Genomic DNA, 17852 nt, shown 5'->3' on the forward strand with positions numbered 1-17852 from the left:
TCATTTTCTTCAAATCCTCTGCAATTTCTTTCTTTTGAATCTTGCGCATGAAGTCACGATTCATCTCATGAAAAGGAATGGGCAAGTCTCCAAGATCCTGAGCATGCATTTCATTAAATAGCTTATCAAAATAATCTTTCCATCTCTCCTTAATCTCCTCATCTTTGACTAAAACCCTTTGCGTTTCATCTTTGATACATCTAACCATACCCAGATCCCTCGATTTCCTATCTCTCATCTTTGCAAGCCTATAAATATCCTTCTCGCCCTCTTTGGTATCCAACTTATCATAAACCTCCTTATATACCTTATCCCTCACGTTCCGAACTACTTTTTTAGCTTCCTTATTTGCTATCATATACTTCTCCAAATTCTCATTATCACGACTCTTACTTAGATTTCTATAACACTCTCTTTTAACCTTAATAGCTAATTTGACATCCTCGTTCCACCACGATGTATCCTTACCTAGCGGTGCACCGCCTTTAGACTCACCTAATACCTCCTTAGCCACCTTTCTCATGCCACCCGCTATCTTATTCCACATTGATTCTGAATTCTCCTCGAGATACCAATCAACTTCCTTAACTACCTGCTCTACAAACATTCCTTGTTTAGCTTCTTTCAGTGCCCACCACTTAATTCTAGGATCTATCATATGTCTATCCCTTTTGCGGCATTGTCTAATTCTAAGATCTAAAATTAAGACTCTATGTTGTGTAGCTACACTTTCTCCAGATATAACCTTACAATCGATGCAACAACCCCTATCTCTCTTTTTAAGTAGGAAAAAATCTATTTGGCTCGTATTAACCCCACTTTTAAATGTTACTAAGTGAGACTCCCTCTTCCTAAACCAAGTGTTTGCTAAGATCATATCATAGGACAAACCAAAATCTAAAATCATTTCACCACTTTCGTTTTTTTCTCCTATACCATAACCTCCATGGATACTCTCAAATACATCCCTACTAATGCCTACATGCCCATTAAGATCACCGCCGATGAAAAGCCTTTCTCCATAAGATATCCCTTGTACTACTCCATCTAAATCTTCCCAAAATTGACGCTTAATGGAATCATCTAAAACGGAGGCGAGTTATTTTCAAAATCTTTTTCAAAGGTCAGTTTGACTTGCAAAAGTAAAAATTTTGCGATGATAACATATGCCACCCCCGAAAAATCTCAAAGAATTGCGTAGCCTTCAAGGACGCAATATATATATATATATATATATATATATATATATATATATATATATATATATATATATATATATATATATGTCTTGTATTTACAATGTGAATCTCATCACATAAACATTGTCTACAAGAATTTCTGATTGTGCTATGTCTATCTCTTGAAGAAACTGAATAAGATGATGCAGAGATTCAGGAAAGTATAGAGTTGTTCTCTGTGTATTTACCAAACAGACAATTCCAATCAAGATGAAAAGATGTGCTAGAAACAACAGTAAGAGTGTACCCATCCAAACAGCTTTAGTTAACCAAGAATTTCTACTGGCAGCATGTAAACTGATTAGTTTATAGATCATATGTAGGGCTATCAATGGATTGGGTTTGTCACACCAAAAGCAGATATATGGGTTTGCTGGCATGGGCATATAAAATGCCCACCCAAATGTTAGTCTGATCGATCCAAACCTGACATGAGTAATGTGCTTAGTTTGGGCTATGATTTTTGCCAGATATCAGCCTGACCATGTTGATCCAAGTGTTTTTGTTATATATGTTTTATGTAAAAAAGTATAAAGTACCCTCTAAGTTGTGATCCAAGTGTTTTTCTTATATATGTTTTATCCATAGCTAAATAATATACTACCGCTTCTGCAATCAAGTTGTCAAGTAAATCTTATATAAAGATGTTTTTTCCCCTTGTCTACCCAGGTGACTTGATCTTATTCATTAAATATTCAAAATAGGTCATCTATGGGATCCTTTCATTAGAGGTACTTACCTCAAAAAGGTCAAACGACACAATATTTCTGAAATAGTAAGCCAACTTCCATATTTACTTAAAACAGCACGCAAGTTACTTATTCAGTAAGTTTCTCTCTTTACATGTAATTTTAAATAAGAATGGTTAGTAAGATGTTAAAGGAGATTTACTTGCAGTATATTTTGCAACTAGGTTTTTCTTTTTTTTCTTTGAAACAGCAGGAGTCATTTTGCAGATGGTTAGAAAGTTGCTGACAAAGTATTGTTCTCCAAAGCATCAAAATTTAATATTTAAATTTATCACAAAGGTATTTAGCCTCAAAGGGCTTAATGGAGAAACTTTACAAAGATAATGTATCACCTACTCCTATGCCAGAGGAACCTTGCTAATTAGTTGTCCTCCTATTCCACAGGTTAAAAGATCAGAGCTGGTAAAAAAAAATTGGTCGGTAAGCACATACTAAATTGACTTGGAAAATGCAGCTTGGAAAAACCATAGCTGCTCATTTTAAAAGGAACTGTTTCTCACAGTCAAAGAAACTGTGGTGGAAGATTCATTCACCAACAAATGAAGACCTCAACATTTAGATACAATTGACATCTATTGAATATGTTGAAGAGAGCACACCTCTGTCTGATAAGAGCTCTATCTATTTCCCCTTCATCTTAGAAATGGCATGTTAGCTGACACAAAGTACAAACTGTTAAGCAACTTAACATATATTGTTACTGGGGAGGAACAACTTAAAAATGAAAATAGAATGAAAAAGGATCATTATTATCATACTTTATCTGCTTCGGATGATATGTCTAGAAAAAATTCCTACTCGCAAGAAAAACTCCTTGCTGCAAAAGTTTAGAAAAACCCAACTCAGTATCCTTGTACAGCAAAAGGCACCTGATGCATGATAGTTTCAAAAAATCACTTGATGCCTTCTTGTGCAAAAGAGGCCCTTAGTGAAATTGTGGGCTCATTCTCTAGCTATAAAGGGCTAGTTCTGTAGCTAAATTGAAGACTCAATCCACTGAGTTCGCTTAATTCTTACCCTGCACTACCAGAACCCATTGGTTAAGTTGAGGCAGAGTTCAGAACACAAGGCAATCGTTGTGTTAGCCGTATCTTCTTCACGTTACCTGACACGATTACTGCTGGAATGGGGCTAGGCATCTGAACTGTGCACGGAACAAGTTTCTGCCTGATACAACAGGCCAAAGACTGGACGAGCAGATCTAAAAAAACATAAAGCTTGACAAAGATTGATCCAGCTTCCACTCTTCTGATTCAGGCACTTCAAGCAGAGCCTATTTACGAATCAATATCTTCTGGACATCTCATTCTCCACAGAATAGTATCAGAATGAACTGAATTTTTCTAGCATTGGTTGAATGCTTATTTGCTAGGAAGCCAAATGATTCCCTGTGATAAAGTAATCCATTTCTTAAGTTAGCAATGTCTTAATTGTTTTGACTAGCCAAGAAGTCATAATTTTAGAAAACAAACTACTTTTATGAACATTACTTGCATATCAATTTGCATAAGACAACTTCACAGAAACACGCAAATTTGCAATCTGAACAACCATCCCATGCCTATCAGCCCCCATACTCCCAGAGACTACCCATAAGCTCTTGCCAAGATTCAGCAAAATATTTTCAAAGACAATCATGGTTATTTCAATAACAAGCACATGCATAATACAGCATCACTTCAAATCAAAGAAAGGATGGCATTAACCATGCCTGGCAGTTATCGCCAGTAGATAGCAATACCCTACTCACAAGGACTACCATGGTGTTGGCACCATCCATCTTTGATATGGAAAGAACCAAGCTTATGAAACATAATTAGCATCTCACGATATTCAGATCAAGATATTGTTATTCATTCACAATAGCTAGATATTTACCGTGCCACATATACTATCAGATAGCTGCAGTGCTTCATTCCATTTGTTTATAAGGCAGAGCCCTTTAATGAGGTGAACTAAGACTGTCAATTCTGGAATGCAATCCCTGTTAATCATATCTCTGTACAACTCAAAACCCTTCTCAACTTTAGATGCCAGACAGAGGCCCTCAATCAAGGAAGAACATGTTTTCCTACAGAAAATTGAACGGATAGGAGAGAACTGCAGCATCTCTCTATGTAATTCAAGAGCTGACTCCATCCTTCCACCCTTGCAAAGGGCATCAATAAGAACACAATAAGCAGGAAGAATTGGTACAGAGATGTAGTGTGTAATTTCATCCAAGAGGCCAAGGGAAGCTATAAATTCTTTGTTGAATCCTTGGATTACATCATGGTACCCTATTGAATGTTGTGGCCAGTAAGTCTGCTTCATATCATCTAGGAGATTATGAGCTTCATCCAAAAGCCCAGCAGCACAGCAATGATTTATTAATACCTTATATGTAACCAAATTTGGAGCACAACCTTTCTCAGTCATCTGTTTCAAAAGATTAAGACAAACATCAACCTTACCAATCTTCCCATATCCATCCATGATTGCAGTATAAGTCACAACATTTGGATGGCATCCCTTTTCTTCCATCATTAGTAGAAGTTTATAAGCTTCATCAGTTTTCCCTGCTTTGCAAAGACCATCTATCATTTCGGTGTATGTTATAACATTAGGAGCACATCCATCCTCTAGCATTTTGTATAAGATCTTCAAAGCAAGATCGAGCCTTTTATCCTTGAATAGTTTATCTATTAAGGAGCTGTATGTGAAAACATTCGGACTGTACCCATGTTCAGCCATCATTTGGAAAACTTTTTGTGCCTCATCTAACTTCCCAACCTTGCAGAACCCATCAATTAGTGCATCATACACGACATGATTTGGTTCACAACCATCCCTTGACATGACTTCCAAGAGCTCATTAGCCTCAACCACCTTGTGGGCTTTGCACAAACCATCAATTAAAGCACCATAGGTAACTACATTTGGCTCAAGACTTGTATCAGCTGCAGTTGATTCAAAGTACATTTCAATATCGTGAACGCTTCCACTTCCCCTCATCCTAGCATAGATCTGGCAAGCCTTTTCAACATTCCCAGCCTTGCAATGTCCATCAATAAGAGCGGTATATGTGACTATGTTTGGATTACAACCTTCAGCTAGCATCATCTCGAAAAGTTTGTTTGCCTCAAGGACCTGCCTTGCTTTAAGGTAAGCATGTATTAGTGTTGTATAAGTCACAACATTTGGGATACAACCATCTTTTAACATCTCCTTGAACCAGTTACGAGCCTGTTGAATAAGTCCAACCTTGCAAAAATTGTCAATCAGGATGGTATAAGTAAAAACATTAGGAAGAATGTTGTTTTTCTTCATTTCTTCAAGCAGAAGAAATGCTTTCTCAACCTTCTTGGACTGACAGAGCAACTCAATCACCTTTGTGTAGGTACTAGTATCTGGTATAAATCCTTTGCACATCATTTCTCCTATAATTCTGTATGCCTTGTCAGGCTTTCCATGACCACAAAGACACTGAGCTAAATGCCCCACATTTACCTTATTTAGCACATATCCAGCATCAAGCATTTCACTGTACACCTCTTCAGCCAATTCCAAATTTTTGACACTTGGAAGATCCTCTTTAGCACATATCCCATTGATCAAGGTATTGTATGCTACATATCCAGGCCGGAAACCCACACCAGATGTTTTCTTTAGCATCTTGTAAGCATATGCAAACTCGCCTGATTGACAAACTGCATGAATGAAGCAATTAAACACAATAGGGCTCGGATAGCAGCCTTCAGTGATCATTTGATTAAGGATCTTCTTACATCTACCCAACTGCTTAGATTTCAAAAATCCAATTATCAGTGTCCCATAAGTAATAGAATTCGGAACACAAGAACTCGCACGCATCCGATGCAAGAAAGCTACTGCTTCATCCATCATAGATGCTTCACATAAGCCGCGAATCATTTTTGTGTACAACACAGTATCAGGCACGATTTCTTCCTTATCAAAAAGCCTAAGGGCATCCTTCCATCTCCCACTTCGGCACAATGAACGCACAAAGACACCAAGCGTGAAAGAATCCATATCGAAACCTGAATTGGACATCTCACTATAAACCCCCAAAGCCAAGTCAACGCGCTCTGCCTTAAGAAGGACGTGAATCAATGCTTTGTACGTAATCTTCGTGGGCCTGTAACCGAAGTCCTTAAGCCTTCCAAGCTCTTCGAGCGACTCATTCCAACGCCCATTCAGACAACACTTCCTAATCAATACATTTAGAAGTTTACCAAGTACTTCATTATCTTCATCTTTAATTTCAGATAGAAAACACTCCGAGATCCGATTTTGTCTACCACTCATCAAAATCTCTAACAGTGCATTATATGCCAACCCACTATGGCAGTAGCCGATTTGCCGCCCGGCCCAAACAAAAAATTTTACACAAGACTCAGGCTTCTTCACGAGTCTAAGCACATCTATAACCAAAGAATCATTCAATTTCTCCCTAAACTTTCTAAGAGAGGATCCGTTTTTCCAATCAAACCCATCAACACAAATTATCTCGGAAATCAAAAGAGCATCTTTCGAATACTTACACGGATCAATATTCCCACCCTCAGCTGACTCCAAACCGTCCTCACATTCCACCACAGCTTCGGATAGAAAAGAGAAGTCATCCATTGTGGTTCTCATTGAACCCCTTCCACAACCCATTTCAGTCTCCGGGGATGAGATATAGTCATCACCCATCAACGGAAAATCGGGGTCGTCCAATCCACTGAGTTCATCGTCATTCGAAACAGTCGAAAAAGCGAAGCAGGTATTCTTCATTTGGGTTCTGCAACAAATGTTATGCATCTTAGAAGGGAACCGACAAGTGGATTTGGTGGAACTGATGACTGTCATCGATTGGTACACCACCACCTTTGCATATCTCCTGATCATTCTAGACGACCAGAATGGCAAGAGACGAAGATGGGCAGGTTCAGAAGAAGATGGTCGTGCACCACATATTGACAGAGAGTCCATCAGAGAGGGGTTTGGGGTTCTAAAGCCATAGCAATGGCTGCTCAGGCCCCTGAAGATAAACCCTAGGGACCAGGTAGGGGTTTAAGGTGGAAGGAGAAGACGGTATTTTGGGTATTTTATTTTCTGAGAGAGAGAGAGAGACTGTAAATGGTTAGACAATCGGATCACGGATCGGATACAAAAGGATCACGGCAAATCCAGAAATCCAAATGGGTCCACAGCCGAAAGGCATACGAACGAGATCAGGTGTTTGAATTAGGCTCTGCATTGTTGGGAGCAATGACGACAGATGTGATAGAATCGGTGGATCCTCACGAGGACGTTTCTGATATCCACTACTCATTTATAACACCATCTTCCCTATCAACACCGCTTCCATCTCTGGCTCTCCTCCCAAAACGGTGACTCCAGTACTGCTCAGATAGCGGCTAAGTGGCATGGCTATTTGACACAAGCAACAACCTCCGATCTGTCACCGTCCGAGTCCCGACTGTGGCCTCCGGCGAACGCTGTGCTGTGCAGTGTGCAGGTTCTTATGGATAATATTGAGTATTTTGGTTTTTCTTTTGTTGGGCCTTTAGTATTTTTTACTCTTTTTAGATTCCAGTGGATGGCGTAAACCACGTTATATTTTACTGGGTTGTTTAGCTTTTATTAAGGTTATTTTAACACACACACGATGAAAATTTGAAGTCTCTAGTGGGCTGTGTAAAGCAGGGTGTTGCTAGATTTTTGTTGTTTGGAGAAATGAATTGGGTGATATAGAAAATGAAAAGATACTGTTGGTGAATTTGTTTGTCAAGAAAGAATCCTAGTTTATGAGATAATGTACCGAGTACAGGAATGACCACATTGATTAAAGTGGATTTTCGTAATCTTTAGTTGTAAGCGTTACAGCAGATCTAACTGAGTTTAGTGGTAATATATTGCCAAGTTTTGCAAGGTGGAGACTACTCCAGAAGAAAAAAAATGAAGTATCTTCTTATTTCCTCCTTTCATTCCACTTATTGTTCCATCTCTGAAGATATTTGGTATGGTGACCGCTGTTTATATGAAATAGCCACTGTTGGATCATACATAAATCAGGATATACAGCAATATGGAAATCATGATTAACAGTCGATCGAAACAGAAATAAGGAGCAAGCATATCGATTTTCGCACAATACCAAAATCCAGACAATAGCACAAGAACAAACAGTTGCAAAAAACACAATAAAAACAACGAAAACATGTTAATATTGTATAACAGGTTAAGGCGTACGAAAATACTTCCCTTAAAAAGATTTGCTCTCACATATAGTGCAAACAGGGTTCGGCGTCCTTCCTTCAGGATACAATAGCCTCGACGATCAGGACCAGTGCACTCCAACGGACCGTCCTTCGAAGACAACCTCTCTGAACCATTGTGTATAAAACCCCTTCAGAAAAAACCCAAGAGAGAGAGAGAGAGCAGCAGGGAGAGAGAAAACGCAGAGTCTTTCTTCCTTAAAAATCTATGTTACAACATATTCATAACCTCAGCCCTAACCATGTTTTATAACCCACGAACGGTTACAAAACATGGAAGGGACCCGTTACGGAATCCGAGGTGCTGAGACCCGTTAACGAAATCTGAAGAGTCAAGATCCGTTACAGAATCCGAAGAGACAAGACCCGTTAACGGACATGGACTATGAGGAGTCGTGACTCGTTATCATTTCTCATAACCCATTAATGAATCCAAATAATCACAGAAACTTTGGACAAAAAGGTACTTTGGTCTTGATTGGATATGGCCCTAAAAGGCCAATTACCCAAACCCGAGCCCGACCCAGCTCGACACGACACGACAGGCATGCGCGCATGTGTGTGGTAGTCATTGCATCCTCTTGTTCTTAGGAACAAGTGTAAGAGTTTACATGCAGGTTATAAAGCCCACAACAAACTCAAACCTCTTCAATATGGGACTATTCCACATCATCAAGTCCAACCTTTTTCAAAAAGGAAAATAGCCCACGTTTCTTCATTTGAATTCTCTCTCACTTTTCCTTCCTACATCCAACATTCCCCCACAAATTCAAAGAATGAAAACAGAAGGAAACCAAGATGCAAGATAGAGTAATCTGCAGCAGGACATATCATGCTTTCAGTAATGGTTCCTTTCGGTTTGAACCACTACCTTAGTCGACTAACTTTACCCCCATAGGAACGAAGTGAACTAAAGTCTTGAACTTGAACCTTTGGTGTAGGAGTGTCCATTAGCAATAACACGATAAAGGTTCTTGTTGTAATCTTTAGGGGCGGCGCGTTAAAGGCCATGCACCTGAATCCTGTTTCATGAGTGACTTCAGAAATAACCCAATTCCTTAAACTGCGGTCACACAGTCACACTCACATAGGTAGGCTTTTCCAGAGATGCACTACTAACATCTCGCCTATAAGTCTTTGAACTCATTCAGAGTTTTAACTCTTCCTTAACTAGCAGTTATGGCATCTTTCTAGAGTAAACAGGGGAACAAACACAGATACATAGTATCCCATAAATAAGGTGTTATCCAGTTCACCCTACAACTTGTTATTACCACATTGAACCTACTTTGTGGGATCTCCACTTAGATAGGTTGGGTTGCTACTGTAGATGAACTATTGATAGGTTTCAATCTCATCCCCTCTCTGGATTTTAGGACTAATGAATTATCTAGTCCTTTTGTTAATGGATCAGTTGTGTTCTCTTTTGATCCAACATAGTCCACAACAACCACTAACTGAGACATCAGTTCCCTTACAGATTTTATTCTAACTTGGATGTGTTTTCTCTACTTTTGATTATATTTTGTGCTTTTGATTTTTGCAATTGTGGCCATATTGTCACAATGCACAGATATAGCAGGAATTGGTTTGTTCATTAAAAGAAGTTCCTTAAGAAATCCCTTTAACTATTCAGCTTTCAATCCTGTGATATCTAAAGCACAGAGCTCAGCCTCAAAAGTAGATTGTGACAAGATGGTTTGCTTTATTGATCTCCAGGTGACAATACTGCCACCTAAGGTAAAAACATACCCTGTCACGCTATAACTCCCAAAGTTTATGGCTATCCAGCTTGCATCATTATATCCCTCAAGAACGGCAGGGAATCTCTTGTAATGTAAACTCAATGAAATAGTTTCTTTCAAGTACCTAAGTAATCTATCCAATGTCTTCTAATGAGTACAATTTGGACAACTTGTATATCTACTTAATTTTGTCACGGAGAACAAAATATCTGGTCTCGTGTAATTTACAAGACATATCAAACTTTCAATAATTTGGGAATACCTTAATTGAGACACATGAACACCAGCCGTATTCTTATGAAGAGGAATAGAAGGGTCATATAGAGTTGCTACAGATCTCCCTTGGTTATAACCAAATTTCTCAAGTACTTTTTCAATAAAGTGAGATTGAGAAATGACTATCCTCTCAGTTGAACGAGTTAGCTTTAAGCCGAAGATCACATTTGCAACACCCATATCCTTCATATCAAATTTACTACTAAGAAACGACTTTGTCTTATTAACAATTCTCATATTGGAACCAAACAATAGAATATCATCTACATACAGGCATAAAATAATACAACCATCACTTTTAACTTTGCAATAAACACATTTATCAGATTCATTTACAACAAAGTCACATGATAAAATAACATTATCAAACTTTTCATGTCATTGTTTAGGGGTTTGTTTTAGTAAATATAATTACTTAACAAGTCTACAAACTTAGTTTTCATTACCAGGAGCCACATAACCCTCAGGTTGATCCATATAGATCTCTTTTTCAAGATCGCCATGCAAAAAGGCAGTCTTCACGTCCATTTGATGGACCGAGAGATCATAAATGAAAGCCAGTGCAATAAGCACCCTAATAGTGGTCATTCGGGTAACCGAAGAATAAGTGTCAAAGTAATATATTTCCTTCTTTTGTTTGAACCCCTTGGCAACCAGTCTTGCCTTGTACTTGTCAATGAAACCATCTGGTTTCAACTTCTTAAAGATCCATTTGCACCCAATAGTGGAACTACCACGAGGGAGGTCAACCAATTCCCAAGTGCCATTAGAGACAATGGAGTCCATTTAACTCTTTATGGCTTATTTTCAATGTCTTGCTTCAGGTGAAGCCATTGCATCTCGGAAAGTGGGAGGATCATCCTCGATAAGGTAAGTGATAAAATTACTTCTTAAATCCTTGGTAATATGTGGTATCTTGCTCCTTCTAGGTTCAGCCACTTCCTCAGACTCAATGGGTCTAGAATGAGAACAAGATGGTTCTACCTCCACATCTGTCATCATTTCCACATGTTCGGGAATAGAACCAGAAGTTGAAGGTATATCTAAAGAAGAAAGATTCTGAGGTACACCAACTTTCATGAGAAATACATCATCAAAGAATATAGCTTCTCGAAGCTCAACAATAGAGTTTACATCTATGCCAGATATCTCAAACTTAATTACTAAGAACTTGTAGGCATAGTTGTTCTCTACATAACCCAAAAAGACAGCATCTACGGTTTTAGGACTCAGCTTCTTTCTGTTGTGCTCTAGGACAAGTACATTTGCAAGGCACCCCTACACTTTAAGGTATTTCAAGCTCGATTTCCTATTTCTCCATAGTTCAAAAGGCCTACTGTCCTTATGCTTCTCAAGAACTCTATTCAGAATATGGCAAGCTGTATTCACAGTATCCCCCCACATATAGGTAGGTAATTCAGAACTCCCAAGTAGAGCATTTATCATGTCAGTTAGGGTTTTATTCTTTCTTTCTGCAATCCCATTAGATTGAGGAGAATATGGAGCAGTAAACTCATGAACTATGCCAACAGATTTTCAATATTCATCAAGTTTATTAGAGGTATATTCTCTCCCTCTATCAGACCTCAATCTTTTAAGTTTTCTATCAGTTTGTGTTTCTGCTTCATTCTTAAAATTAAGAAACTTATCAAAAGCTTCATCTTTTGATTTTAGCAGATACACATAACAGTATTTAGTGTCATCATTTATAAAAGTGATAAAATACTTTTTATGATTTCTGGTTAACACTCCATTAAACTCACAGATATTTGTGTGCACCAGATCCAATATTTCAGAATCTCTAACAATCGTATGAAATGGTTTCCTACATTGTTTTGCTTGCACACAAATTTCATATTTTTTAGTTTTATCTATGCAATGCTCAGGAATCATCTTCAAGTTCATCATGCATTTCACAGAATTGAAATTCACATGACCTAATCTATTATGTCACAAATCAGATGATTCTATGTTATATGCAACATTAGACAATAAATCAAAAGAAACATCATTCTCTAATTTATTATTGCAAACATATTCAACACGAAGTTTAAACAAACCATCATCTAAATACCCCTTGCCAATAAAGGTTCCAGAATATAAAATAATAATTTTATTATATTTAAAGTTAAATTCATAACCCTCTCTAACAAGACATGAACCACTTAAAATGTTTCTTCTAACTACAGGCATATGGTGCACTTTGTGTAAAGATAGAACTCGTCCTGAAGGAAACTTCAGATCCACGCATCCAATCCATAACACCTTTGATGTCATTGAATTGCCATAGTCACGGATCTGCCTGCAGCATCCTGGTATGAGACAAAGACAGACTTATCAGCACAAACGTGCACATTAGCCCCAGTGTCAACCAACCACTCAGTTGGCTCATAAACATGATAGATTTGTGGGTTAATAGAAACATACCCAGTACTGGTCCCAACGACCTCAATCACCATATTGACTTGAGGCGTTCTATTTGTGGTCCCATGAGCTGTTTTTTCATTGCAGATTTTTGTTTTTGTCCCTTGCCCTTAAAAGATTCAGTCATCATGTTCACTTTAAGTTGTTCAGTTGGCATCATAATCTGTTTCTGACTTTTGTGCTCTTCTTCAATGGCAATGACTACCATAAGATCATCTAGGGAAATTTTTCCTCTATGGTGCTTAAGAGACATACCAAAATCTACCAAAAACTTAGGAAATTTCTCCACGATGGTCATTACTTGAAACTTCTCAGGAAGTTTCATATCAGCCTTAACCAAACTGTGGAGCAACAGCAGAAACTCGTGTGTCTGCTCAGTGACCGACTTGCCCTCTACCATCTGATATTTCAGAAACTTGGAAACCGAGTAGTTCTCAAGACATTGGTCTTCGATATTGCACTTTTTGTCAAGTTAATCCCATAGGGCTTTAGCAGTGGTAGACGAGGAACAATATACATCGAACAACGTATTAGACAGAGCCAACAGTATGCAACCATGACATATACTGTCCTTCTCTTTCCACTCTACAGTTGCACTGACCACAGCAGGATCAGGGTCAGTATAAAAAACCGAAAGGCAGTCGAGTTCCAGAACATATAACAATCCTATAGTAGTGAACCATATTTTCATGTGTTGCTGCCAACGCTTGAATTTTTGACCGACAAATTTTTCCGGCATACTGGACATGTCCACTTTTGGTACAAAAGCAGAAGAAGTCGACATGCTTAGAATTTTCTCTAAGACTGTTGGATCATATTTCAGATCACATCATTTTACAATCAACATCATGACATAAATCATGATATACAGCAGTATGGAAATCATGATTAACAGTCGATCGAAATAGGAACAGGGAGCAAGCATATCAATTTCCGCATAATACCAAAATCCAGACAACAGCACAAGAACAAATAGTTGCAAAGAACACAATAAAAACAACGAAAACATGTTAATATTGTATAACAGGCTAAGGTGTACGAAAGTACTCCCCTTAGAGAAGATTCACTCCCGCATACAATACAAACAAGGTCTGGCGTCCTTCCCTCAGGATACAATAGCCTCGATGTCAGGACCAGTGCACTCCGATGGATCGTCCTTCGAAGACAACCTCTCTGAACCGTTGTGCAGAAAGCCCCTTAGGGAAAACTCAGGAGAGAGAGAGAGCAGCAGGGAGAGAGAGAATGCATAGTCTTTCTTTTTCAGAAATCTGTGTTACAACATATTCATAACCCCAGCCCTAACCATGTTTTATAACCCATGAATAGTTACAAAACGTGGAAGGGACTTATTACGGAATCTGAGGTGCTGAGACCCGTTAACGAAATCTGAAGAGTCGAGATTCGTTACAAAATCCGAAGAGACTAGACCCGTTAACGGACATGTACGAGGAGTCGTGACCCGTTATCATTTCTCATAACCCATTAATGAATCCAAATAATCACAGAAACTTTGGACAAAAAGGTACTTTGGTCTTGATTGGATATGGCCCTTAAAGGCCAATTACCCAAACCCGAGCCTGACCCAGCTCGGCTCGGCAGGCGTGCGCGTGCGCGCGTGTGTGTGTGGTAGTCATCGCATCCTCTTGTTCTTAGGAACAAGTGTAAGAGTTTACATGCAGGTTATAAAGCCCACAACAAACTCAAACCTCTTCAATATGGAACTATTCCACATCATCAAGTCCAACCTTTTCCAAAAAAGAAAAGTGACCACGTTTTCTTCATTTGAATTCTCTCTCACCTTTCCTTCCTACATCCAACAACTATTGCCGTCATGAGATATGGTGAACGTGGCCATGAGTAGCAACTATTGAATAGGGCTGGTGGTAATGCTGATTTAGGTGTTTGTGATACCCAACTACATTCAATCTATGATATGGTAGATGAGAGTAATTGTTGATAAACTACTGAATTATGATTTTTTTTTAATATTGTAATAAGTGGTGTTTTCACCAATTTTTTTTATGGAAGTTGGTTTTGTTGGAAAAAATAGTGTGGGCCTATATATGACAAGTCTATGGTTTAGGTCATCTTTATGTCATCTAATTCTAGTGGGCAATGTGATATCTCATATAGTGGTGTTATTATGTGAAGAAATCTTTTATACCTTTTTCTGTTAATTTTCAATTTTATGATGGGCTGAATTGAAAATAGACTTCCAAGTGGTTACAATTAAGTTATGGTCCTCAAACCTTATATAGTGATCTTCTCTTTGGGCTCTCCATTATCAACAAGAGAAATCAATCCATCTCTCATCAGATTTAGAAAAAAATAAGGGTCATGTATATAGGTTCTGGAAGATCATACATGTCAAAGATCTGTCAGAGCACCAATGGATTCAGGTACGATTCTGCATTAAGATTTGGTTTCAGTCTTACTTTCAATGATTTAACGTGAACATGTTTGATGATCATTTTAGTTTTTTGATGGATTTAAAATTGTAATAATTGGTATCAAAGTAGCTTGTTCTTGATAAATCATTGAAATGTTTGATTTCAATATATATTTATTATTTGTTTTTTTGCAATGATCTGTTATGATTGAATTTGGGGCGCGAGCGAAGGAGGGCCAATCGGCCTTTTCTTGCGCCATTCGGTTTTGCCTGAATTAAGGGAGGGCTGATCGGCCCTCCTCTTAGGGTTTTGCAGATGGGCAGGAGGGGCGATCGGCCCTCCCTCTTGTGTGTGCCGGATCGCCACCAGCTGGCAAAGGAGGCTTACCCATGTTCTAGTTGCCAGACTGGAAGGGTCATCAGGCCCTTCCCTTCTCTTGTTAATCAGACGGAAGGGTCGTTCGACCCTTCCTCGATTTTTTTAGTTGGTCGAACGGCATGCGGCAGAGAGCCCCTATTTTTCAGAACACTAGACGACAAAAGAGTGCCCTCTGTCACCTTGGTTGTCGAACGTCGGACAGAGGATTGTTGCCATTAAGGATCACCAGACAGCACAGGTGGGTAGCTGGTCAATCCAGATGTTCTTAGTTTCGGCAACATCTCGAAGCCATGTTCAGCCAACGCTGGTGACTTTCACAGGCCAACGACTGTTGTAATTTGATTTGGCCCTCTGCTCAACAGGCATCAATCATTCGCCGACAGGATTCAATGATGGGGTCGATGTTCAAGCGCTTCAGTCGACCAACGGTAAGGGCCTGATTTGATCGACAATCAGGGTTGGGTTTTCGACTAGCATCCAATGATGGGTTCGACCGACAACTGAGGTCATTTTTGGCTCTTTAGTTGGTGTCGAGCCGTGATAGGTGTACGCAAGGGTGTTAGGCCGTTTCGGCCATTTAGGTGGTATTGGTTCATTTTTTAGCTGACCGAACCTGGATCGGTTCGATCCCCTATTGATTGAGTCAGTAACCCTTTCATCACCCATTGCCGACTTTCTCAGGAAGGGTGGTTCGGGTATCGGGTCAGGTTTTTGGGTTTAAGGCCGGTTTGGTCGTCTGGTTCTGACCAATTCGACCCTTGTGCACAGGACCAGTTCAGTCCTATGTTTTATCGGGTATGGACCTCACTAGTGACCCGAGTTGGGTTTGGCACACTGTCTGGGGCCGAGCCAGCTTGAGTCACATTCGGGGTGGGGAGGCTAGCTGACCCAGTTTAGTCCCATTCAGTTTTTGGGGTTGAATCGAGTTGGGTAGCATTGTTGTGTGGGTCAGGCTAGGTTAAACCTGACTTAATTACATGGGCTTGCACCCGGCTGTAGATTCCTAGGTCTAACCCAATCCGTGTCAGACTAGTTTTTGACCCACATAGGTGGATCTGGCCAAATCTGATGGGTAAGACCCATGCACATGCCTTGAAATAAAAAAAAAATTAAGGACTATTATTTTCAAGACTATTAGGTGTGCATTAAGGGTCCCTTCAGATGGTTATATTCAGTTATTTTTTAGCCCTATACAGATTATGATTGTATTTTCTTTTGTTCATATGTATATATTGATGTATTTTAACCATGGTATTCTTTTCAGAATTAAGGGTTCAATATTCTAAATTGAATGGATTAAAACAATATGTTTCCAAAATAACCTCTATTGGGTAGATTATCTCATTTTAAAATATTATGATGTTTATATATTTATGGTTCATAAAAATAGTAATTGGCCCAAATGAAGATTACTATTTAGCTTAGCCCAAATATATAAGTTTTTCAGTAATAAATATGGGATTATTGTACGGTTTTCATGTAAATAACAAATTGATCCAGAGAAATGCTTGTTGTTTGACAGGATTAATTGTCCATGTTTGATTATTGTATTAAGAGTACTACTTACAAGTTGACATTTCTGTCAAAAGACTAAATTTCAATATTGTATTGGGTATCTTATGATGAGGTTCACCATAGTTTAAATATGTTATTTTATATTAATACATGTGAAAATATATGTTAATCATGAGATTGTTTTGTTCTTGATTCAGTTAATACTTCTGTTTCTTTGATATCTGCAAACATTAATTTCATCTCTCTTTTGAGTGGTTCTAATTTCAAAAACTAGAAAAAAACATTATAATTGTTCTTTGATTTATGAATTTGTATCTTGCACTAGGAGATGATCAACCACCTGCTTTTATGGATAGGAGTTTCATTGAGGATAAAAAAAACTTTGAGTGGTGGGATCGATCCAATCGCATGAGTCTCATGATTATGAAATGTGCAATTCTTGAATCCTTCAGGGGCACTATGTCTGAAGAGGTTAATGCTAAATGGTTCCTTAAAGAAATTGAAAAGCATTTTGCTAAAAAATGAAAAGGTTGAGACAAAGACCCTTCTTTCGAGTCTTGTCTCAATGAGGTATAAAGAAAAAGGGAACATTAGAGAGTATATTATGAAAATGTCTCATCTTGCTTAGAAACTAAAGGCACTAAAGTTAGAGTTGCCGGAGGACTTACTCGTATAATTAGTTTTGATATCTCTTCCTACACAATACAATAAGTTTGAGGTCAGTTATAATTGTCAGAAGGATAAATGGACTCTTAATGAGCTTATTGCACACTGTGTACAAGAAAGATATAGGATGAAGCAATAGAAGACAGAAAATGCTCATTTAGCAGTAGCTTCTAAGGACAAGTTTAAGAAAAAAAAGACTAAGGAA

The 17852-nt window shown here is 38.5% G+C and overlaps 1 protein-coding gene across 1 annotated transcript; it reads right to left on the reverse strand.

Moving 5' to 3' along the window:
* Positions 1-3484: 3484 nt before the first annotated feature.
* Positions 3485-6766, reverse strand: LOC149840888 (uncharacterized). Its single transcript, XM_090005157.1, has 3 exons — positions 3866-6766; positions 3699-3767; positions 3485-3586 (listed from the first exon to the last, which is right to left on the reverse strand). Exons 1-3 carry the CDS (start codon positions 6764-6766, stop codon positions 3485-3487), a joined length of 3072 nt encoding a protein of 1023 aa, XP_089861283.1.
* Positions 6767-17852: the final 11086 nt, after the last annotated feature.

Source organism: Nuphar pumila, chromosome 4, assembly GCF_984573655.1.
Source record: "Nuphar pumila chromosome 4, dmNupPumi1.hap1.1, whole genome shotgun sequence".
NCBI lineage: Eukaryota > Viridiplantae > Streptophyta > Magnoliopsida > Nymphaeales > Nymphaeaceae > Nuphar > Nuphar pumila.

What these genes read in the sequence shown, in the direction of transcription:
- LOC149840888 (XM_090005157.1), bottom strand. Translation starts at nt 6,766, where the DNA reads ATGAAGAATACCTGCTTCGCTTTTTCGACTGTTTCGAATGACGATGAA. An exon ending in CTGATAGTATATGTGGCACG is followed by an intron (nt 3,768 to 3,865) that starts GTAAATATCTAG and finishes TCCATATCAAAG; the next exon opens with ATGGATGGTGCCAACACCAT. An exon ending in CTACTGGCGATAACTGCCAG is followed by an intron (nt 3,587 to 3,698) that starts GCATGGTTAATG and finishes AATCTTGGCAAG; the next exon opens with AGCTTATGGGTAGTCTCTGG.